Source organism: Saccopteryx bilineata, chromosome 2 (genome assembly GCF_036850765.1).
Source record: "Saccopteryx bilineata isolate mSacBil1 chromosome 2, mSacBil1_pri_phased_curated, whole genome shotgun sequence".
Taxonomy (NCBI): Eukaryota; Metazoa; Chordata; class Mammalia; order Chiroptera; family Emballonuridae; genus Saccopteryx; species Saccopteryx bilineata.
Window position 1 is genome coordinate 33,941,529 of NC_089491.1, and position 24,627 is coordinate 33,966,155.

At 49.0% G+C, this 24,627-nt stretch overlaps 1 protein-coding gene across 1 annotated transcript in view; it reads right to left on the bottom strand.

Annotated features, from left to right (window-relative positions):
• COL15A1 (collagen type XV alpha 1 chain) overlaps window positions 1–24,403 on the bottom strand; it is a 104,910-nt gene extending 80,507 nt beyond the window's left edge. The window contains exons 1-2 of the mRNA XM_066256660.1: window positions 24,190–24,403; window positions 24,024–24,109 (exon numbers count right to left, since the gene is read on the bottom strand). Of these exons, the coding sequence (XP_066112757.1) occupies window positions 24,024–24,109; window positions 24,190–24,200 (97 nt within the window). The 5' untranslated portion in view covers window positions 24,201–24,403. The remainder of the gene's footprint in view (window positions 1–24,023; window positions 24,110–24,189) is intronic.
• Between the last annotated feature and the right edge of the window lie 224 nt (window positions 24,404–24,627).

Sequence of the window (24,627 nt, forward strand, 5' to 3'; positions counted from 1 at the left end):
TATAGATGAGGAGATTAAGCTGCGGAAAGATTAGGTTACATAGCTGGTAAGTGTCGGAGACAAGATTTGGACCCAGACAGCCTGGGTTCAATCTCCATAGGGCTCATCTGCTTAATCAGGACACTCGTGGTTCTCAAAGTCGATACCTGAGCCAGCAGCATCAGCATCACCTGGGGAAGTATCAGAGCTACAAATTCACAGGCTCTACTGCAGGCCTACTGAATGCGAAACTGCTGTGAGGCCCAGCACCCTGTGCTTTAACCAGCCCTCCAGGTGATGATACATAGTCAAATTTGAGACCCACTGGTCTACCTGTGCTGCTGAGGGTAAGTAAGGTAGTAGCCTAAACCTGGAATGGGAGGCCAGTTCTGGGACTCACGGAACAGGAGACGGGAACAGGCAGAGAGGAGCAGGGCCAAGACCCAGGCGCAGGACTGGGCAGGATTCCAGATGCCTCCTCCAGGGGACAGACCAAGGCAGGGCCCCGGCCAAGATGAGGCTTCCTCCTGATCAGAGCACAGCAAATGAGTGACAACCCAGCCAAGCTGATGGGAGGCTAAATCCTTAGTTAGTTGATCCCACTGACTGACAGAAAGAAGTCCTTAGGGCCTGGGGTGAGGTAGCCACGGAGCCCCGGGCTGGAGGATGCAGAGGCTTGAAGCTCCAGCCCAGGGTCTGGGCACGTAAGGCGAGGGTTCTGAAGCTGGAGGAAGTTTGTGGTCTCCAGGGAGTTGGTCTCCAGGGAAAATGCTGTTCTAACCAGGAGGATCCTACACCTTCCCGAGGGCAGTGACAGTGACTTCCCTTGTCTCCTCAGCTCCCCTGCCCTGCACTGGGCTTAGGGAGCCTGAAGATATCCGGGGAAGGCCACTCCAGCCACACTGGGAAGCTGGGCCTCAGGTGACTCCTTCTAGATGCCTACAAATAAGTCACCATCTTGCCAAGAACACTCTTGGCTGAGTTTCCCAGGAAGTTCGACTTCCTCTCTAGTCTGTTGTTACCCATTTACTTGCTGTGTCTCCCGCCACCCCGTGATGACGCATTATCTTCTGTTTCATCTCTGTATCTCCAACTTCTGTTCCCCTCCTATTTAGCACAGGACCTTGCCTGAAGTGAGCATTGATGGATGAATGAATGAATGAATAATGTACATGTGAATGAATGAATGAGTCTAATGGATTCTGAACAAGTGACTGTATGCTTGTCTTAGTATACAGTATTTATCATCATCAATCACAAAGAATTCTGATGGATGCCCGGTATTGTCATAATAAACCCACCAGCACCATTTAGCTCAGTGTGCATGTAATAGCCTCATGCTCATCTGATCCCCACAGTGAAGGTATGGTGTAATACAGGTATTCCTGCTTTTCAAAACTTTGCTTTATGGCACTTCACTGTTATCAAAGACTTCTTTGAAAGAAATCCAAAGAGGATTTTGTTTTCATGAAAAAAAAAAGGGCATAAAGCAAAAATAGCATCCAGCATTATTTTGCCATGAGCCACTCAAGAAGCAGCGTGCACCCAAGCAAGAACGGCCCCAGCAAGCTCCTTCCTGGGTGACTATGCTCCTTCCCCAGGCAACATCTCAGCAGCAAACCTGCGTGGCTTTGAACTGTGTCTGTGAGCATCTTCGTATTATCTTGATTTATTCCTTGCATCCGTTCGCAAGACGTGTCCTAAGGTCATTGCTTTGCGCTATTTTGGTTTATAAAAAGTTTCATGGGAATGACACTTTCAGATAGCAGGGGAAACCTGCTATCATAACCCCACAGAGGCTTGATGCTAACTTTTCTGAGGCTGAGATCTTCCTCCATCCTCTTGGCTGACCCTTAAGCAGGAGGGTTTTGAATGACCAGACTTCTGCAAAACGCCTGCCTGTGGCTCTCACCCACTGACTAAGTTAGCAGTGCTGCTCGTAAGCACACTGGCCTCTTAGACTTCAGACTAAATCCCAGCTGCCTCCACCTGCCCCCTCCCGGAAACAAGGATCTGGGTGGGGAATGTTAACAGCATATGCTTCCCCTTCTCCATTATATACTGTTAGGGTTCTTGAGGTTTGGCTGGAGGCCTCAGGGAGGCTGCTCACAGCCTCTCCGGGTGTTGAAGTTGAGCTGGGGCCACTGCGCAAGATGGGATGGGATGGGACAGGGCAGTCCTCGAGCTTCCGGGAACAGAACAACAAGAATCCTGCTCTGGATGCACCCCCCACCCCCATCCTCACCTCCAGCCCCATGGGGTGGGAGGGCCATCAAGGTAGAAGGAGCTTGGAAGAGTCATTCTGGCGATTTTTAAGTCTCTTAAGGGAGGCATGTCATTGGGTGTTTCTTGAATTCTTTGGCATGGTTGACAACCACATGGTCAATAAAATCTCTTAAAGAGTTGCTAACCACATGCCTCAATTCACTCATAATTTACGTTATCCCAGCCTGAGAGCATGCAGCCACAGGGGAGAGAGAGTCCCTGAAGAAAGGACCTCTCCGTCCTTCACTCTCTCCTGCTCCCAGTGAGGGGTCTGGCCTCCCCCACAACCAGCGTCCAGTGGCCAACCTTGTCTGGAGTTGGCCATGGGCTGGACTCAGGGAGATCAAGAGGACTCAGGCTTGGTCCCTGAGTCACTCTCAGCCTAGTAGATGGGACAGGACACCAAAACATACAGCCCTGCTCCAGGTAGCCTGAACTGAAGGACGGGGCACTGAGGATGGGCCGGGAAGGCTTTGCACAGCTGATCACGACAGAGCACCAGCACATACAGCCCTGCTCCAGGTGGCCTGAACTGAAGGACAGGGCACTGAGGATGGGCCGGGAAGGCTTTGCACAGCTGATCGTGACAGAGCACCAGCACATACAGCCCTGCTCCAGGTGGCCTGAACTGAAGGACGGGCACTGAGGATGGGCCGGGAAGGCTTTGCACAGCTGATCATGACAGCAGGCAGAGCACGGCCAACCCACAGGGTCGGAGGAGGGGAGGTAGGAAAACTAGGGGTCGATGAGTGGTTCCGGGGGATGGAGCTATGGGACCCTTAGATGACCTCCAGAATTAGAGCAGAAAGAGGCATGAATCTAGAGAAACACAGATTTAGAAGTGTTAAACCAACAAGCACTAGCTCATTTAATCTCAAGACAACATGATAAGGGAGAGGGGACTATCGCTTTCCCATTTTGCAAATGAGCAGACTGATGCAGAAGGAGGTCGAGGCCACTCAGCCGGTAACTGAGGTGGTTGGGACTCACTTGCAGGTCATCTGAGGTCCTTCCCAGCTCTTTCTTAAAAAGTGACTCCTAATCACTTTTTCACTTAGGAGAGTAGAGTCAGATGGCAGAGAGCCTTGCATGTCAAGTCAAGGAGACTAAAATTTATCCAACAGGCCACGGGGCTCCCCGGCAGGTTTTGAGGAAGGCTGCCTTGCCCATTTTAGGAGGTGTCACCACTTCGTCTCGAGCTGCTGCCCGGGCAGTCGGGCCCCCTGCCTTCCCCTTGCCAAGGAGAGGGTGGGACTGGGCAGTGTGGAATGTGGAGCAAAGGCGGCACTTTGGCAGCAGCAGGAGACAGACTTTTCTGCAGCCTCTCAGCACTTGGCACGTTATCCCCTGGGCAGAATCAAGCCGCCCTGGGAACAGCCCGGGGCGTCCCAACAGATGAGCTCCTGTGACTTCAGTCGGGGCAGAGAAGCAGCCCAGGGGCAGGATGAGCTCATGGCTTCAGCAGGCACTGTGAAATCTTGACTACACTGACCAAGGCTAATGGAGGCCTGGAGAGTTAAAGTGACCTTCAGAGCTAGAAGGACCTTAGAAAGCACCCAGTCCAATGTCCCCAGAATGAGAAAACCGAGGCCCAGTATGATAACGTGACGTACTCAAGTGCCTACATTGTCATGTTCCCACAACTATCTACTATCCAACCAGTCTCACCCATCACCCTACAGAAGTTGAGGCATGGGACAGTGCTTGGTACACAGCCAGTGCCCAACAGGGGAATGAGTGCATTGGGCTCTGTAGTGGGGGGCCTTGGTCCACACATACAGGGTGAGACAAAAGTAGGTTTACATCTGTGAGTCCACGAAACACTCAGAGTTCATTCTTGTATTATTATTATTTATTAACTACAGCATTATTTTCTGTACAAACAACTGTAAACCTACTTCGCCCCACCCTGTGTGATGACTTGGATGCTGTTGAGCAGGGAGAACAGATGGCAGAAAAACTTTGTCCCACAGCTGTTACCAAACACACTGCTTCTTTCTACCGGTTTTCCTACTCAGTTGTGCAAAGACCTGCTCTCTGCAGGATGTTGGAGCCCCGTTTGGCTCCAAAACGAGATTTGAGTTGAAGGAACAGCCAGAGCAGATGGTGACCCTGAAGTCATATTTTGAAACAGGCGAACTCTTGTTTAATCTAGATGAAAGTACTTGACGGTCTCCAAATGTTTGCTGTGCTCTTACAGAGTGGTGCGGGGGGGTCGGACCTTCCAGAATGCGTGCCCAGGAGACGCCCCTAACTAGAGACCTGAAGCTGACTGCGGGGGGGGGGGGACCCAAGGAGGACGAGCCTTGCCCAGCAGGTGCGGGGGAGGGTGTGGGCTTCGGTGTCAGAGAGACCTGCATGCAAATCCTTGCTCCACCACTTATTAGCCGGTGACCTTGGGCTAATACTTGCACTTTTCTGAGCCTTAGTTTCCTCATCTGGACACAGAGATAACAAGACCCAGCTCTCAGGGTGGCGCTGCAGGGTAATGCCCAGTGCTGAGCACATCTTGTTTATTCCTTCATAATTCATTCGCAAACATTATCAAGCACCAACCACCATGTGCCTGGCTCTTGGTGACTGGAGATTCACTGAAGGGCAGAACAGATGTGTCGCCTGCCCTCATGGCATGTATGGCCCAATACTGAGCTCCTCATCTCTAGCTGGCTGCAGAATCACCTGGGGGTTTTAGAACACTGATGCCTCGCTCCCGGCCCAATCCGAACCTCTGGGCATGAGGCCAGTGACGCTGCTGTACTGCAGGATGGGTCCCTGGTCTACACGGAGCTCTCAGCCCCTGGATGCCTCCTGTCTCTGCTCTGCTGAGCAGTCCTCCAGCACTACCTGCTGAACACCTCACATGGCCCAGGAGATAGGACTTCTACTACCCCATCCAAGTGAGGAGGGCAAATTTCTCGTTTGGGGCAATTTTCCTAAGTCACAAAGCCAAGTTAGTGGAAGAATCGGAATTTGAAGTTCATCTGCTGTTTCCAAAGCTCAGCTCTAAACACACACACATAAGATAACCTCAGCACAGCTGAATTCCTTCCCCTGTCTTTCCTCCCACATCCTGGAGGATGAAGGAGATGGGCCACACATCTGTGGTCACATAGCACTTGGGAACTTCAGGGTGGTGTGATGCTACCCACCTGGACATCAAAAGACCCAGTTCTTCTATAGTTTAGCTGTGTGACACTCATCATGTCCCTGTTCTCTCTGCGCCTCCATCTTTCCATCTGCAATTTAGGAGAGCTAAAATAAATGACCCTGAAAATCCAACAATTTCTGGGTCCTCATGGTTCCCAGTGGATTTTGTTGAAAGTGAGGTGTTTGGGAGATTTGAGGACTTGTTACAAGGGAGCCCTAGGAGTCCCAGCTATCCAAGGTGCATGAATGGTAAACTGTACCTTCTCCTACAAGGAGCTACTATGCAGCACAGACCACATTGGGTAGGAGGCTGCCTCCAAAGGGCAAATCTTAGAAACCTTGAACTTGAGTGAGACCAGCCAGTCTCCCACATGCATATGCATGAGCAGCATTTTTCACATTCCACCCAACCTCCCATGCTAACACAGCTCCACACACTTAGTCTGTTCTTTCTTTTTCCCTTAGGTGAAAGGAGGGGAGATAGTGAGGCAGGCCCTGACTAGGATCTACCAAGCAACCCCATCTGGGGTCAATGCTCAAGTACTAAGCTAGTTTTAGTGCCTAAGGCTGATGTGTTCCAATGGAGCTATCATCAGGACCAGGGCCACACTCAAACCAATCGAGCCACTGGCCACAGGAGGATAAAAGGGAAAGAAACAGGAAAGGGAGGGGAAGAGAATCAGATGGTTGCCTCTCCCCTGTGTCCTGACCAGGAATTGAACTTGGGATGTCCATACACTAGGCCAATACTCTATCCACTGAGCCACCAGCCAGGACCACACTTATTCTTGAAAAAAGTAAATGCAGACTGAGAGAGAAAAGCTTTTTATAGTCCTGAGCACACACACATCTATTCACTCAATTAGCATTTTTGAGCACTTGCTATATATGAGAGGCACTGGGCTAGGTGCTGGGGACCCAACAGTGACAGATGAAGTAGACAGTTCTAGTACAAGAGCTTTGGAGAGCAATCTCCATCTTGCCAATGGCGACAAAAACATTAAGAGCCCCTTTGACACACAGGTGCACTAGGTATTTGTAGACAGAGAAAATGCTTACACAAGAATGGGTTCTGGCACTCATCACTTTAAGTCTCTCCTTCAAGCTGGGGAACTCGAACATGTATGTCACATCATCTCCGTTAAAGCATCTACTATCGGAGAGAGAGGATCCTATACTTGAGGGCCAGAGTCTAGCCAAAGAGCCCCCCAGGGCTTGGAAATGTAATTAAAGCTTCCTGCTTTATCTTTAAAAGCACTTACGTTGTGCACTTCACTCTATAATATAAGTATGCTGCCTGCTTTTGTTATAAAAATGTTTTAAGTTATTCTGTTTAAACAGTCTATGGTTAGTGGACTCCCCATGCCCCCACCCCCAGTTACCAACCACTGAGTGAAATGGACACGGGAAATAAAAAAAGTGGCTTTGCATGACACATTGCATACAGAGGAGACTGCACTGCCTGTACCCCGCCATTTCTAAGGAACTGTTCCCCAATGTAAAGGCATCTAAAAACTTCCCACCTGAGTTTTCCCCCTTCTCCTTCACCCAGACCTTGTTTCTGTTCTAGGTGAGAAAATTTCGCATTGTGTTTATGGGACACATGCTCCCTGGAGTACGGCGATCCACAGAGACAAACATCTGAAGAACTAACATCAGATCTGGACAAGCCTTCGAGCTGGTCCAACCTCCTCGCTGCATTGACATGAAGAAGCTTATCAAAAAGCCAAGGCTAACTGGAATCTAACTGCAGAGGACAGTTCTTAGAATTCTTTCCTCATGTGACCGTCACTCTCAGCCAGACAGCTGTGATGGCCTGGGTGGCTCTGGGTGGTCAAGGTAGGACCGGAGACTCCGTGTTGGCTCAGGGCTCTCATTCCAGTGCTGCTTCCCTAACATTTTGCTGCAAATCTCTTAAATACACTTTGCTGAGCAACATAAAGCTCGAGACCCTGTGCCTCACCCTAAAGCAATTCACTGGTGGATAAGTAGAGGCAGGAACAGGGCAGGAGGCAGGACCCAGGGGCCATCCGCTGGTGAACCTGAGCTATGAGCATGGCGCTGGGCCCAAGGGACCGCGGAGGCCAAGATGCTTACCCAGGGCCTGGCTCAGGAAGGCGGCTACGGAACAAAGGTCCACCTCCACCGCGGAGACCCCTCCCCAGGTGCCTGTCCCTCGCTGTGCTCAGGCCACACACAGGCTGTTTCTTCCATCCTCTCACTCTGCTCCTTCTATCTGGAACATTCTACTCCTCTCCCAACCCACCAGCCCCACCCTCTTTCCTGGCTAAATCTAGTCACCTTCCATCTTAAACGTCACTCCCTGGGGAGGCTTTCTGACACCCCAGTGGAGGTGGGAGTGGCCAGGTATGTGCTTTCTTGGCTCCCTGTACTTCTCACAATGCTTTTCACCATTTATAAATATTTAAAGTTTTTGTACAATCCTTTGCTTAGTGTCTTTGTCCCCCATTAGAGTGTAGGCTCCATGAGGGTGGGAACCATGCCCAGCACATACCACACGGCCTTGTACAGAGTAGGGATTAAATACATATTTAAGTGAAAGTGAATGAACAAATGGACACCTGAACAACCCATCAGGCTATGACAGGCAGGGTGGCCATGCTTTCGAGCCAGAAATTTTGGAGTGAATCTCATCCTACCCAGCACACTTGCAAAGTCCCTGCTTAACTGTCGTTCACTTTTCCTACATGAGATTATGCCTGTTCATCTCTCTCCAGCTCCGTCTGACCCTACTGCCCCTGCATGTAGCCACCTGCCACAAGGGCCCACATCTCCCACTTCCACGTGGACACACAGCTCCCGGGCTCTGGGCACGGTGCAGATTCTGATGAAGCAGGTCTGTAGCAGGTCACTGCTAGAAGGTCTAGGATTCTAAACTTCAAAAATGAATGGCGGCCCTGGCCAGTTGGCTCAGTGGTAGAGTGTCGACCTGGCAGGCAGGAGTCCTGGGTTCGATTCCCGGCCAGGGCACACAGGAGAGGCACCCATCTGCTTCTCCACCCCTCCCCCTCTACTTTTTCTCTGTCTCTCTCTTCCCCTCCCGCAGTCAGGACTCCATTGGAGCAAAGTTGGCCCGGGCGCTGAGGATGGCTCTGTGGCCTCTGCCTCAGGTGCTAGAATGGCCCTGGTTGCAACAGAGCAACGCCCCAGATGGGCAGAGCATCGCCCCCTGGTGGGCGTGCCAGGTGGATCCCGGCCAGGCGCATGCGGGAGTCTGTCTGACTGCCTCCCCGTTTCCAGCTTCAGAAAAAAAAAAAAAAAAAAAAATTAATGGCATCATGCCGCCCTCCCTGTGCTGGGCAAGATGGACTTGTAAATGAATTCTGACCCTGGATGGAATGAACCAGGCATAAGCAATGCTGAGAGAGGCCACGGGAGGGCTTAGGGACCACGTCCGTTAGGACTGAGGTTGAACCTGGTTACCACGGCCATTACCCTTTATTGAGGGTTCACCGTCTGCCAGGCACTGTGCTAAGACCTTTGGAGACATGATTTCATGTACTCATTACAAGAACTCTGAAACAGGTACTATTATGTCTACTCTGCAGATGAGAAAACTGAGGCTAGAAGAGCATTAGTAAGTCGTGCAAGGTTACCAGCTAATAGGTGCAAAGCCTAGAACAGAACCAGCTTTGTCTGACCCAAAGCCCCAGCACCTCACCACCACGCCTCAAAGGCCTGCGCGCACACTGGGGACCTGGGTGACGTGCAAGTTCTGATGCAGCAGCTCTGGGACTCTGCTTTTCTAACAAGCTCCTAGGCAATGCTGATGCTGCAGGCACAGGGACCACACTCTAAGCAGCAAGTCTCTAAAGGAGAAAAGGCGAAAGAGGCTAAAAGAGAGCAGGGAGGGTCTTCTAGACTGTGGGACGGCACTAGCAAAGGCTGGGAGAAGGGAACATACTCATTACATTCAGAGACCAGCAAGGAATCAGCGTGGGTAAAGCCAGAGCACGGGAGCCACGTGAGGGGAGGAGGCCTGGAGCTCCAGCCCAGAGAGGGTGGAATTTATTGCGCTGTAATAGAAATCATAGGATTTCTTTAAAAGGGGACATGGCATGATGGGACCTGTGTTTTAGTGAGTACTCAGCAGTGAGAAGATGTGCTGCAGACGGAGAGAGGGTATTGGCAAGGGGGTTGCTGTGACAGTCCATTAGTGAGCATGACACTGGTGCGGCAAAGGGATGGAGGGGACAGACTGGATGCCGTAGACACAGCAGGGGCAGCATCTTTCTTTGAAACAAAGTTGCAGTACTCTTTCCAGGTGCAAAACATGTCTCAGCCACTCTGTGTGGTAAAGCAGCAGTGCATAGATTACAAGAGCCGATGGCAGGTATAAACTTGGGTGCATACAATTCCAATGACGTCTCAAATAGAATTATAGACGCTTAGGAATGGGGTCCACCCACCACTTTGCCCGGTCCAGCCACAGTCTCCATAGTGAGCTAGCATTTCCTTTCTCTGCAGATTAAATATCTGAGTCCAAGAGTGGAAGTGACTTGGTCAAGCTCCAGGGCGAGCCCAGGACCAAGCAACCCTCTCTGTGGCATTGGAGCCTAGGTTAGTGCTGTGCATGTGAGAGAACTCCCCGCCCCCAGCAGAGAAAATAAAGACAACAGCTGCAATTTGATTATCAGCCCACATTTTCAAGTACTCAACAAACAAAACCGTTCTATTTCTTAAACTGGAAGCTCGTGTTCTACAAGGGGAGGAGGTAGACCCTGAAATGGGGCCATCTACTCTAGACAGTTAAGCCTGAAGTAAAATTAGAAAGTGTGTCACATGGAAAAACTCTGCAGGGAGAAATGAGTTTTTCCCCCTTCTTTTTCTTCCTGTGGGAGAATGAGCAATTTGGCATTCTAACTAGACAGAGGAAGAGAACGTCTGTGGTCTCCGTGTTGTACCAAATACCAACGGTTGTAGGACACAACTGACTCGTGGAACGGAAAGCCGTGAAGGTTCTGAACAGGGCTGAGCAATGCTGAATTGAGTCACTTTTCCCAAACGCCACAGCAGGTTTTTGGCCAAACTGAACTCAGGTGCCCTAGAATGTTCATGCTGACAGGGCTTTTAAAGTTTACCTGGTCCAACCTGTTTCCCAGATGGGGGAAACTGAGGCCCAAAGAGAGACGAAGATTTTCCCAAGACAAAGGAAGAACGGTGGACCATCAAAGCTGCGCCTCCGCCGGTTTATCTGTGCAACAAGCATCGCTTGAGTACCCGGCCGGGGCCAGACACAAGACAAGGTGCTGGGGATACGTGGAAAAGTAGCCCCATTCTAGACCCCTGGGGCGGCCTTCCCCACCTTCCAGCCACTCTGGAAGCTGTGTGGTTTGAGATCAAGCTGTCAGGAGAGATATTCTGGGAGATGAGGCCAAAACAGCACATTGGTGGTTTTCAGAGGGTCTCAAACATCATGCTAAGGAGTGTTATAATCATTTTTTTTAAATAACTGCTATAACAAATGGCTACAAATTTAGTGACTTCCATCAACACAAATTTATTACCTTTTAGTTCTGCAGGTTAGAAGCCCAACACAGCTCTTACTGTGCTCCTTTCTGGAAGCTCTAAAGGAAAATCCATTTTCTTGCTTTTTCCAGCTTCTAGAGACCACCCACATTCCTTGGCTTATGACCCTTCCTCCATCTTCAACACCAGCAAAAAACGCTGCCCGAGCCCTTTTCATGTTGCAACACCTGACTTCCTCTTCTGTCTCCCTCTTCCACTTTTAAAGACTCTTTTGATTATACTGAGCCTACCTGGAGAATCCGGGATCCTCACCCTCTTCTAAATCGAGCTGAGTAGCAGTAGTAATTCCATCTGCAACCCTAATTCCCTTTTGCTATATAACCTAGCATAATCACAGGCCCTGGAGGTTAAGATCTAAACACCTTTGGAGGTCCACTACTCTGTTCACTACAGGTGGTAAGCATGGGAAGGTGATAAAGAGTTCTGAGAAGGGATGACATCATTAGAGCTGGTTTTACAGGGCTGCTCAAACTTGAATGTGCACATGAATCACCAGGGATCTTGTTAAAATGCAGATCCTAATTTATTGGGTCTGTGGGTGAGACTGGAGAATCTGCATCTCTAAGTTCCCAGGCGATGCTGAGGCTGCTGGTCGGTGGACCCCATCTGAGTAGCAAGAAGCTTTCAGATGCCTGTGGCTGCAATGTGGGAGACGGGATATAGGGGGGTAAGAATGGAGGCCAGGAGACAGACCTGTGTGCTGAAAATAAAGACAGAGCTCATTGCCACTAAGATTTTGTAGCTGGAAGGGGAGAAGCAGATGGCTGATCCGACTTCAGATGGAGTTCTGTGTGTGACATTGTTGAAACTGCATAAATTTCAGTTCAGTTTGTCATCAGTTTTTGAACTTTCCACACCTCTGTTCTACGGGTTCTAAAATGGTTCTGATTCTCCAACACCAGAAAAGCATACCTTCCTTTTTCTTTAACGACATGTATTCTATCCCCAAAGTGTATGTTATATGCAGTCCCTGCTATCAACCCTTCTCTGACCTCTCTATCATTCATTGCAGTGGATGGCTGTGGGTGGTCTTCCAGCAGGGCTGGTGGTACACACAGACTTTTTGCTGTGGTCAAGCGTTCATAATGCTGGGTTTTCACTAAGATCTCTACAGTCGCAGGCCTTGAATGATTCATTCATTAACGTATTCAAATGCCCATTGTGCCCATTTAATGCCATTTCAGATGTTGAGGAAGCATGGATAAATAAAATAGGGTTCCTGCCCTCAAGGAATCCACTGTGACGGGGAAGCAAGGAAGGAAGGAGGTACAGAACTAGTCACCCCTACAGGCCTGATGCTCATCCCATTACTCCTCACAGGAAGAATTATTGTCCCATTATAGATAAGAAACGTAAGAAAAAGAGAGGTAACTGGCCCAGGTTACTCAACGGGAAGTAGCAGAGCTGAGATTTGAACCCAGGAGACCTGGGATCCCAGAACTCGTGTGCATGTATACCCCCTGAAGTTCCCTCTGGGGTCCAGTGCCAGCTCTGCCACTCACTTTTGTTGCAACCATGAAAAGAGATATTTCTCTTTGGGACTCAGAATTGCTATCTTTGGAAGGGAGCTATTGGCCTTGTTTGTTGCTCTCAACCCTAGCAGCACCTTGAGAAGCACACCAGGAGCTTTAATAGCCATCACCTCTCCAGCTGGATTAAGGAAGTGGGGGATGGGGGTGGGAGGAGGAAGTGGGGGAGAACTGGGCCTCAGGTTCCTTTTGAATCTCCAAGGTGATTCAAAGGTGCAGTCAGGATTGAGAACTGCCAAGGTCTTTGTGACCTGAGTTCTGGCATTCTAATTTCCTGAAAAACCTTCTTCTCTTATAGTCCTTACCACAAGGCACAGGCAAAATAGATGAATAAATTGGGGGGAGGGGAGAAGAAATGAAAGAAAGGAAAGAAGGAAGGAAGGAAGGAAGGAAGGAAGGAAGGAAGGAAGGAAGGAAGGAAGGAAGGAAGGGGTGGTAGGATTCAAATAATTTAACAACTGATTCTCAAACCTAATGACCATTTTAAGTATTAAAAAATGATATACCGAAAGGTAGTTTATTATTTCATGCATTTAATACTTAAATAAGAACAATAAAAGAGGTACACAAAACTAGATTATGTTATGAGTTTTAAAATATTAATAAAAAATATTAAATAATATCTGACAAAAAACAATCAAACTGTTATTTAAGATATTTCCATATTGCTTCTTGATTGCCATCCTCACTTGCAATTTTTTTCACCTATGGACGGAATGAACATTACTACAGATGCTTAGAATACGCTGCTGAGGCCTGACCTGTGGTGGTGCAGTGGGTAAAGTGTCAACCTGGAAACACTGAGGTTGCCGGTTCAGAAACCCTGGCTTGCCTGGTCAAGGCACATATGGGAGTTGATGCTTCCTGCTCCTCCCCCTTCTCTCTCTCTCTCTCTCTCTCTCTCTCTCTCTTTCTCTCTCTCTCTCTCTCCCCCCTCCACTCTAAAATAAATAAAAAAAATTAGAATACGCTGCTGAGCAGATGAATGTTAAAAAAGAGTAAGGAATGTAAATTTGTGATTTCTACGTTGGCAGCTGCCCAGGCGCCCACCTTAGAGAAAACCCTGATTACAAGTGCCATTTTAACAACCAGTTCACTGAACTGAACAAAAAGTTAGGTATCAGTTCTGCCGAACTGACGTGAACCGGCTGAATCCCATCACCAGAAGGAAGCCCCCACTCCACTCAACCAAGGACAATTTGGAGCAGTAAGGTTGACGCTGTCCCCCTCACGGCTGCTGTGGGGAGTGTACATCACTATTGCCTTTCCAGAGAATGCAACAGAAACCTTAAACATGCACAGTCACTATACCCAACACTTTGTAGGAATTCAGACTAGGAAATAATCACAGAAATGGTCAAACACAGAGCTGTAAGAACAAGACCATAGTGCTTTCATAATAGTCTACAACAGGAAATAGCCTAAAGCCCTGAAAGGGGACTAGTCTAATTACGGGACAGCCACATAATGAAATACTATTTCGATTACAAAGGATGTTAGGGAAGAATATTTAATGTTCCAGGGGAAGTGCCTAATAGTTGTTAAAGGGGAAGAAAAAACCAAGCAACAAAATGCAGTGTATGAACAATCTATTCATATTTATATATAATATACACATATATTTAGATACGGAAAAGAAACTTGAATGGTAGCCCACCAAATGTTAGCAAGGTTTTATCTCTGAGGCATGAGGTAATATATGATCTTTATAAACTCTGTTTTCCCCCTAAGTTTTTTATAATGATTATTATTACCAAAAATTTTAAATATTGTTACAAAATAAATCTCTTTCAAAGCTTGCTTGCCTCCCGCCGCTGCCCCGTCCTCCCGTGGAAACGGACGCCTCTACTGTGGTGGCGCAGAGGCTTACCTCCCGCCGCTGCCCCGTCCTCCCGTGGAAACGGACGCCTCTACTGTGGTGGCGCAGAGGCTTGCCTCCCGCCGCTGCCCCGTCCTCCCGTGGAAACGGACGCCTCTACTGTGGTGGCGCAGAGGCTTGCCTCCCGCCGCTGCCCCGTCCTCCCGTGGAAACGGACGCCTCTACTGTGGTGGCGCAGAGGCTTGCCTGCACCCACACTGGGACACTCGGGGTACCTGCACCCACACTGGGACACTCGGGGGAAGCTCCTGAGCAGTCAAGCTCCTGCCGCACTGCCGGTGGTGAGTCCCTCCAGGGTGGGCACTGGGTCCAATGCAGCTCTTAAGCCACCATACCACCCACCCAGGGGGTCTCAGAGAATGTAGGCAGCCAGGAAATACAGGAGGACAGATACCTATAATAGTAGGCAAAACACACTTGCCAGACAATTTTGAAGATTTCAACAGATGTGTACTCTCAGAGGAAGGTAGTTGTATAAGACGTCTGGTGGGGAAGGAACTTTAAGCTGGCTCCTATTTGAGTCTCTCAGTGATGGGATGAGTAACTTTTGGAGACCTAAGACAGGGATGTTTCCTGCAAACCATACTCGAGACAAGCCCCTGAACCCAGGAAGAGACTCCCCTAGTACTCAGGTCAGGGGCCTGGTCACTCGAGGGAGACACCAGAACCCTCAGAACAGTTTTCTGCCCTGTCCAGTCCTTTAAGTCACCCATGGTATGCAACAAGTTTAAAATGATCTGGATTGGATTAATTGAATTGGGTTGTGTTAAGTTGAATTGAGTTGAGTCTTGTTGGGGTTAAGGGTTGGGTTGCACTCACTAGGTGACCTAAGTCTCATGTCTCCCTCATTAGATCTTGTCCAGAAAGAGGTCTGGACCTTCTTTCTCCTGGGTTCTGTCCTAACTCTATACTTTTTCTCTTTCAGGTTGGAACAGAGAGGTGATCAGTCAGCAAACCTGGCTCCTCCCATTGCTCTGCTCTGACTTTGAAGCCTTACTTGCTCACTTGTTCTCTTTACTGCACACTGTCTTCAGTTGAGTCTTATTGTGAAAGTGCCTACCTTTTTATAACCCTCATCTTCGTACAGCCCACTACCACTACGACACTCCCAGTTTCCAAGAATATCACGAGGAGATGTTCTGATAAGTCAATCTGTACTAAAGAATTTATGGCTTTATGAAGGGGATATGGGTGAGTTCCCTTATCAGATTTTAAAACATATTACAAAGCAACAATTATCAAGACCATATGCATTAAAAACAAAAACACGTATGTATAAAAAAGTGACCAGTAGTATAGAGATTCCAAAAAAAAATTCTATCATTAAAAATAAAAAAATTGACCCTGGCCAGTTGGCTCAGCGGTAGAGCATCGGCGGCTTGGTGTGTGGAAGTCTTAGGTTTGATTCCCAGCCAGGGCACACAGGAGAAGGACCCATCTGCTTCTCCACCCTTCCCCCTGTCCTTTTTCTCTACTCTCTCTTCCTCTCCTGCAGCCGAGGCTCCACTGGAGCAAAGTTGGCCTGGGCGCTGAGGACGGCTCCATGGCCTCGCCTCAGGTCTAGAATGGCTCCGGTTGCAATGGAGCAACACCCCAGATGGGCAGAGCATTGCTCCCTAATGGGCTTGCTGGATGGATCCTGGTTGGGCACATGCAGGAGTCTGTCTCTGCCTCCTTGCTTCTCACTTCAGAAAAATAAATAAATAAATTAATTAATTAAATAATTTGCCCTGACCAGGCGGTGGCACAGTAGATAGAGGCTCAGACTGGGACATGAACCCAAGTTCAAAACCCTGAGGTCACCGGCTTGAGGGCAGGCACATCAGGCTTGAGCACAGACTCACCACCCTGAGCATGGGGTCGCTGGTTTGAATGTGGGATCATAGACATCAGTGGCCGGCAAACTCATTAGTCAACTGAGCCAAATATCAATAGTACAACGATTGAAATTTTTTTTGATAGCCAAATTTTTTAAACTTAAACTATATAAGTAGGTACATTCCTTATCATGGTAGTGCCTACACATAGTATTTTGTGGAAGAGCCACACTCAAGGGGCCAAAGAACCGCATGTGGCTCGTGAGCCGCAATGTACCAACCAGGGATAGACATGATCCCATGGTTGCTGGCTTGAGCCCAAGGTCCCTGGCTTGAACAAGGAGTTACTTGCTCTGCTGTAGCCCCTCGGTCAAGGCACTTATGAGAAAGCAATCAATGAACAACTAAGGAGCTGCAATGAAAAATTCATGCTTCTTATCTCTCTCCCTTCCTGTCTGTCTGTCCCTATCTGTCCCTCTCTCTGTCACAAAAAATAAAGTAAAATTGGATGATAACCAGAAGCAACAAAATGATGGAGAAACAGCTCACATTTTAATTAGTATTTTGGAGAATCCAGTGTACCATTTCAGAAAAGAAATAACTTCAAATTACACACTAATCTATGGTCTATTTTATTTTATTTTATTTTATTATTATTATTTTTTATCTGAAGCTGGAAACAGGGAGAGACAGTCAGACAGACTCCCGCATGCACCGGACTGGGATCCACCCGGCACGCCCACCAGGGGGCGACGCTCTGCCCCTCCGGGGCGTCGCTCCGTTGCGACCAGAGCCACTCCAGCACCTGGGGCAGAGGCCAAGGAGCCATCCCCAGCACCCGGGCCATCCTCGCTCCAATGGAGCCTCGGCTGCGGGAGGGGAAGAGAGAGACAGACAGGAAGGAGAGGGGGAGGGGCAGAAAAGCAGATGGGTGCCTCCCCTATGTGCCCCGGCCGGGAATCGAACCCGGGACCCCCGCACGCCAGGCCGACGCTCCACCACCAAGCCAACCAGCCAGGGCCTATGGTCCATTTTAAATGGATCAAGCTATAGACATTAAAAGAAAATGGGACAATAAGCTCATCTATTTCACTAGCAGGGAAAATATAAATATACAATTTTTGACAAAACAAAGTCTATCAGGAATAAGGTAAATGACTAAGGTAAGCTAGAAAATTTGTTTATACAATTAGATGGAGTGAAAAAAAGATAAAGAGGAAAGTAACAACAGCGTAAACTCCAGCCTAACTAGTTAGGAAGGTTATGAAAGGAAAGAAAAACTAAGAGCTCAAGCGGAGGATCTGGGTTCAATTCCCGGCCAGGGCACACAGGAGAAGTGCCCATTTGCTTCTCCACCCCTCCGCCGCGCTTTCCTCTCTGTCTCTCTCCTCCCCTCCCGCAGCCGAGGCTCCATTGGAGCAAAAGATGGCCCGGGCGCTGGGGATGGCTCCGTGGCCTCTGCCTCAGGCGCTAGAGTGGCTCTGGTCACAACATGGCGACGCCCAGGATGGGCAGAGCATCGCCCCCTGGTGGGCAGAGCATCGCCCCTGGTGGGCGTGCCGGGTGGATCCCGGTCGGGCGCATGCGGGAGTCTGTCTGACTGTCTCTCCCTGTTTCCAGCTTCAGAAAAATGAGAAAAGAGAAAAAAAAAAAAAGAAAAACTAAGAGCTCAGTAGTGCACCCCGATTACTCAGTCCTGCTCCCCCCAGCTGGCAGAGCTGAGGGAGAATGGGGATGACTTACACACCCTGGAGGATGTGGTAAACTGGCACACTCCCTCTAGGCCACAGGCTAGACCTACCCATTCATTCCTTCTTTGGTTCACTGATTTTGCTGGGCACCCACTCTGTGGCAGGCCCTGTGCTAGGTCCTGAGATTCAGAATTAGACAAGGTCCAGTCCCTGCCTCACAGAACTTCTCACATAGTAGGAGACAGACAAGTAATCAAAGGTCACGGTCTAATCTGAAAAGCCCTGTGACGGTGTTAGCACAGAAGAGAGGCTCAACATGCCTGGCAGAGCAAGAGGGCTTCCTAGAAGTGAACCTTAAAGGATGAATAGGGTTTGCCAGGTGGACAAGGGAGAAAGGCATTCTCAAAACAGGATCAGTCTGTGCAAAGACACAGAGGTGAGACATCACATACCTCACTCAGAAATCTACCAGTGGTTTCACGTGAGCCCAAGTAAGGAGGGGCTCCGTGTGAGTGGAGACCAGGATGCAAGCAGAGGCCAGACCACAAAGGGTCTGCTGGGGTAGGGAGCATGTCTCCATTCTAGGAACAGTGAGAACCCAGCGAGAGCAATTAAACTAGGAAGTGGCATGATCCAATGTGTTTCTAAGAGAAACCCATTGAAATACATAAAAACTATCTAACTAGTTCTGTGATGGGCATGTCTGTTTGGGAGAAACAAGTCAAAGGAAATAACTCAAAAAAGAAAACAAAGGCCATTTGTCTGAAGATGTTCCCAGCTCTGTGGTTTATCATACTAACAAGATGGTCAGAGTCCAAGTGACCAACTCTGGACAAATGAGGCATGCCCCACACCCTCAAGGCACTCCCATGGGAAGTAGAGATGAGTAAGCGTCTTGACAGTACAGAGGGGGGACAGTGGCAGAGGGGCACACAGGCCGGGGCCTGGAGAGAGAGATGAAGGGCTGTAGGACTTCAGTGATGAGCAAGCTCTGCTGAAGCGAACCAGGGAAGGCTCCTTGGCAGAGGTGACATTTAAGCTGGTGGGTAGGATTAGCCCTTAAAGAGAAAGGAAATGTGACAGAGATCTGTTCACACCTGTGCAAAGTCAAGGAGACCACAAAATCCCACATCTACAAGAGGCACTGAGTGGTGCAGTGTGCCAGGGATTTCAGCCTTCACTCTCCCATAAAACACACAGTGGGACCTGACACCTATGCACAGGCAGCCCAAACTCCAGACAAAACCAATACAGTCAGCCAGTAATCAAAACACTACGATCATTTATATCCATCAGAACTTCTAGTGGTGTGTGAAGAACAGCAGCTCATCACAGTCCAGGGCATAGGCAAGGCAGGGGGCCAGTGATGTGAAACTCCAGGTGTGATTATTCTTTCTCACTCAGGAAAGCACCTAAGACTGCCAGTGAGCACGAGCGAGATGATTAGAAGGGATACATGGACCTGCTCTAATGAGTTGTCAGAGTTCCCCCAAATACAACTGGCCAACAAGCACATGAAATGATGCTCAATGCCATTAGTCATGAGGGAAATGCAATTCTAAACCACATGATGGCTTAGATGCCACTAAGATGGCTGAAATTTAAAATATGGAAAATTATAAGTGTTGGCGAGAATATGGAAAAATCAGAAACCTTGTACACTCCAGGTGAGACTGTAGAATGGTGCAGCCACTGTGGAAAATAGTTTGGGAGTTCTTCAAAAACTGAAGGAATTACTTTATGACCCAGCAATTCCGCTTCTAGCTATATACACAAAAAAATTGAAAACAAGTACTCAAATCCTTGCATACAGATATTCATAATATCACTATTCATAATAGCCAAAAGGTGAAAACAACTCAAATGTCCCCACAAGTGGAAGAATGAACAAAACAATTGCGGTATACCCATACAGCAGAACCTCCATTATTCAACCATAAAAAAGAATGAAGCACTAACGCATGCTACAACATGTTGACCCTCAAAAACAGTATGCTAAGCAGAAGAAGCCAGACACAAAAGGTCATGTATTATATAGTTGCGCGTATGTGAAAAGTCCAGAATAGGCAAACCCATAGAAACAAAAAGCAGTTTAGTGGTTGCCAGAGGTTGGTGAGGTGCAAATGGAAGGAATGGGGCATGACTGCTTAATGGAATTAAGGTTTTCTTTTTGTTTGTTTTTTGTTTTTAGTTTTTCCATTGATTTGATGGGGTGGGGGAAGGGAAGGAAAAGAGAGAGAGGCGTCAATTCATTGTTTCACCTAGTTGTTCCATTTAGTTGTGCACTCATTGATTGCTTCTCATATATGCCCTGACCAGGAACTGAACACACAACCTCTGGCGTGCCAGGTGGACACTTTATCCACTGAGCACCTGACCAAGGCCAAGGTTTTCTGTTAGAGTGATGAAACATTTTAGAAGTAGATAAAAGCAACAGTTGCAAGACATTTTAAATGTACTAAATGCCACTGAATTGTACACGTAAGGGTGGCTGGTTGTCTGTTATGTGACTCTTACCTCAAAAAACCAGTAAATCAGGATACCCAAACATCCAAAAATTATATCAAAAGGTAATCAACTTAATAATCAGCAAAATATAAGTTAAGACTATAATAAGATTCTTTTTTTTTTTTGTATTTTTCTGAAGCTGGAAATGGGGAGAGACAGCCAGACAGACTCCCGCATGCGCCCGACCGGGATCCACCCGGCACGCCCACCAGGGGCGATGCTCTGCCCACCAGGGGGCCATGCTCTGCCCCTCCGGGGCGTCGCTCTGCCACGACCAGAGCCACTCTAGCGCCTGGGGCAGAGGCCAAGGAGCCATCCCCAGCGCCCGGGCCATCTTTGCTCCAATGGAGCCTTGGCTGTGGGAGGGGAAGACAGAGACAGAGAGGAAGGAGGGGGTGGGGGTGGAGAAGCAAATGGGCGCTTCTCCTATGTGCCCTGGCCGGGAATCAAACCTGGGTCCCCCGCATGCCAGGCCGATGCTCTACCACTGAGCCAACCGGCCAGGGCCTATAATAAGATTCTAATAGGCACCCATTAGAAAGGCTGAAGTTAAACTCTGACAGGACCGAGTGCTGGTGAGGATGCTAAAAAATGGGGGCTCTTACACCAGGTTGGTGGCTGTGTACCTCTGAACAGCTGTAGTGAAAGACATGCTGTCTGTTTGTTCATTGTCTGTTTGGCTGAAGGATCTGCATCCCCTTTACCCAGCATTCCACTCTCAGACATGGAGTCAACAGAACTGTGCTATTCTGCATCGAGAGACATATACAAGAATGTTCACAAACACACTACTATATTAACCCCCCAAAAGTATTGCTAGAGAAAAATGGATAAATAATGTGCATGATGTTAATACCATGGAATATTATACAGCAGTAAAGATGGATTAACTATAGTACATGCAACAGCAAAAATGAATCTCAAAAAGTTAACATGCAGTGAAAAAAAGCCAGACACCCAAGGAGACAGCCTACATCTATAAAGTTCAAAATCAACTAAAACGGTATTTTAAGAATGTGGGGATACATGCTTAGGTACTAAAGTTATTTTTAAAAAATAAGGAAGTGATCACTATGAAAGTCAAGGTGATGGTTGCCTTGAGGGGAAGGAGGAAATAACATAGACCAAGGGCACAAAGGGGCTTCTGGGGGCTATGCTGTTTCTTGACCCGGGTTACATGATGTTTGTAGTGTGAAAAATCATTGGACTGTACTTTTTGTGTGTATATTTCTGAATGGGTATTATCATTCACAATCAAACAAATCATTTGTGACCCACTGTTCCTGTCCCCCCAACAACCTCATCTTCTAAAACAGTGGGTATTCCAATGACACTAACTTTACTACTCAGCTGAGTAGTAAAGTTAATGTCATTGGAATACCCACTGAACAATTTTAGGGGCAAGAATCCCATTAAGAAGGGTCTCTTTAAACAAGGTGGGCTAGGAAACCCTAAGAGGCTGAGAAGTCTTGGGTATTTGGGATTCATTTTGCTCATCTGAAGGACGGAGAAAATAATAGGTGGGGCAACCACCTCTTGGAGTAATTGTGAAGGTTGGATGAATGAAATATGAATGTGTTCACACCTCTGCCTTAACATATGAAGCGGTTTATAAATGTTAGCCTAATTAAAATGCACGCAAAATTTGGTTTGCAGGAGGATATGTCGTGTGTCTAGGAAGATTCTCTTCAGAGCCCCAAAAGGACACTGAATACCCATCAGTAGAGGTGGTTTAAAGTTAGTTGAGGCCCCAGGTGCAGAAGAAAACATTGGGCCCCTTAAAAAAAAGAGACAGGGAAAATAAAAATACATGTTAACCATATTTTTAAATAAATAAAATATATTATGTACTATTAATGTTAAAATTGCACATATGAAACCAAACTTGGTGTCATTAGAAAAAAGTGTGAAGTTGGGGTTTTGCGGGGCCCTTCAGAAGTTGGGGCCCAAGGCACATGCCCGGTGTGCCCGCCCCCCCCCATTAAACTGGCCTCTGCCCATCAGTTGCAAATGGCCCTCCCGGGCTCATTTCAGCTCCTGAAAGGTTTCTGGCACTCCCCTTTTTACATTATGCACGGGAACACGACTTCCTTTGGGTTAGAAACCACAGCCGTGACCTGACATCGAAGGACCAGCCTGCAAGCGCAGGAGGAGAAAAGAAACACCGAAGTGTCTCTCCCAAGAACTTTCTTCCTTTTGGGGGTGAGGGTAGCAACAAAATTCACCAAAGGCCACAGAACCTGAAGCTGCTCTCCACTGCTGAGTCGGCAGAAACCTATCCCATGCAAAACTGCAATGTTCCAACATGGGCCCTGGTGCTGAGAAGCCAAAACCGTGCTCCAGCTGCCCTTTGATCTGCAAGAAATGCCAAGCTGGATGCTCTGGCAGGAAAAGCTGTCATCACCTTTGGGTCTGGCTCCCAAAGAGACAATGGCCTGGGCTGTCCCAGGCTTCCTGTGGCACACAAAGAGTTAACCAAGGCCAGCCACTCAATCCCAGCTTTCCTTCATGGGGGACAGAAGTTGTCCTTCCTTTTCTTCACACCTCTAATGAGGCTGTATACCAATCTCCTAAATCCAAAAGGAGTCAGAGACTATTTGGAGAGAATCATTTCCCCACAAAACTGCACGGAGAAAGGGCTGAGCAAGGAAAGACTGGAGCCTGCAGCTTTGGGCTTAGGTACTACTTACTGTCTTTGGACAGGTCACTCCCTAAACCTCTCATCCCCAGTGTCCTCTTCTGTAAAAATGCCTCCATTGCTTTCTCACATGGCTAACGCAAGAATCAAGCCATAATTTCTATCACTTGTTTTCTGCCTAATATGTGCCAGCATGTGGAAAACATGTTATTTCTAATATCTCTCTTCATAGCATCCTTAGGAGGGAAGGCAGTTTAATTATTTCCCTTTTTCGAATGAGGAAACCGAGGCCCAGGGAGGTGAAATTCATTGCCCAAGGTCAACTGGCCTATGCACAATTCAAGCCCACACAACTGAGATCTATTTTCTCTAAGACCCCACTAAGAGCCTCTGGGTCCTGGTGGGGAAAGCGAGCCTCGGGGAACGGAAGGAACTAGATGCCCTGGCCCCCAGCCCACAGCTCTTCCCATGCCTCCTGGTGCCGCTGCCCCAGGAATGTGACTTCCCCCAGGTAACTCAGCGCTAAATTAGACATAAGAGCAATTCAGTCCCGTTATTTCTTTCGAGGTAAACGTGCCAGGAGTCTCTGCTGGCGGTCATGCTTCCGCACCTGTGTCCGGGGAGGGCACTAGACCTGCCCTTACAATGAGCTGGGCAGCACGCGCGACCTGGGCGCGGGCGCTGGGTGAGCTGCAGCTAACTGTCCCCGCGCAGCCTCTGGGGCTGTAGCGTGCTTCCAAAGTCCCTCTCTGTCCAAGGTTGGAGGGGCCGCGCCTAGCTTAGACATCTTGGGTGCCCAGATAACGCTTCCCCGCCCCGGCTACCCAGGACTCCCATTCATCCCCTGGAACTCCCTGCACTGCCCCGGGAAGCCGCGGCAGGACCGCCAGTGCGCACGGAGAGGCAAGGACTCCCTTTTATGTCCAGGAATGAAGCCCGCACCGCAGCCGCTCCCGCCGCCAAAACCAACTTCCCAAGGCGCGGTGTTAGCCTCTGCCAACCTCAAGCCGGGCTGATTACCTGTCGCGGCGCGGGTCCGGGTGACAGCAGAAAGAAGCGCAGAGACCCAAAGAAGCCACAGCAGGCACCAACACTGCTCGTTCCTCCTGCAAGAAGTGGCCGAGTAAGAGAAGGTGAGGCGCCGGGGAGGGACGAGAGGGCCGGGGCGCGGGGACACGAGTCCTACCTTGGCGCCATCTCCCGGGTGTGCCGTGCCCCGAAGGCGCTGAGCCGCCGAGCTCCGCGGAGGCGAAGGAGCGCTGCGCGCCGGCCGCCGCTCACCCTTCCTGCAGGGAACAAAGGCGGCGCTGGGCAGCGGCCACGGCGGGCAGACTCCAGCTCCGGCCCGCGCCCTGAGTCACCCGCTCTCTGAAACCCGACTCCGCCGCGCCCCACCTCGGGCAGCGTTGGCGCACTCCCACCCTGGGGTTTCCCCACGCCCCTTTCCCCCTCTACTGACTCTCTCTACCGGGTCGCCAATCCCACCCCGAGAAGCATTATGTAACCTTCGAGAAAAGCCTCGAGTCCGCGCTCGTCTAGGAAAGCGGACGTGGCTCTCTCCCGCCCTCACGTCTGTCCCTGTCCAGGCTGCCCCTCGGACGGAGCACTCTCCACTCACGGGTCA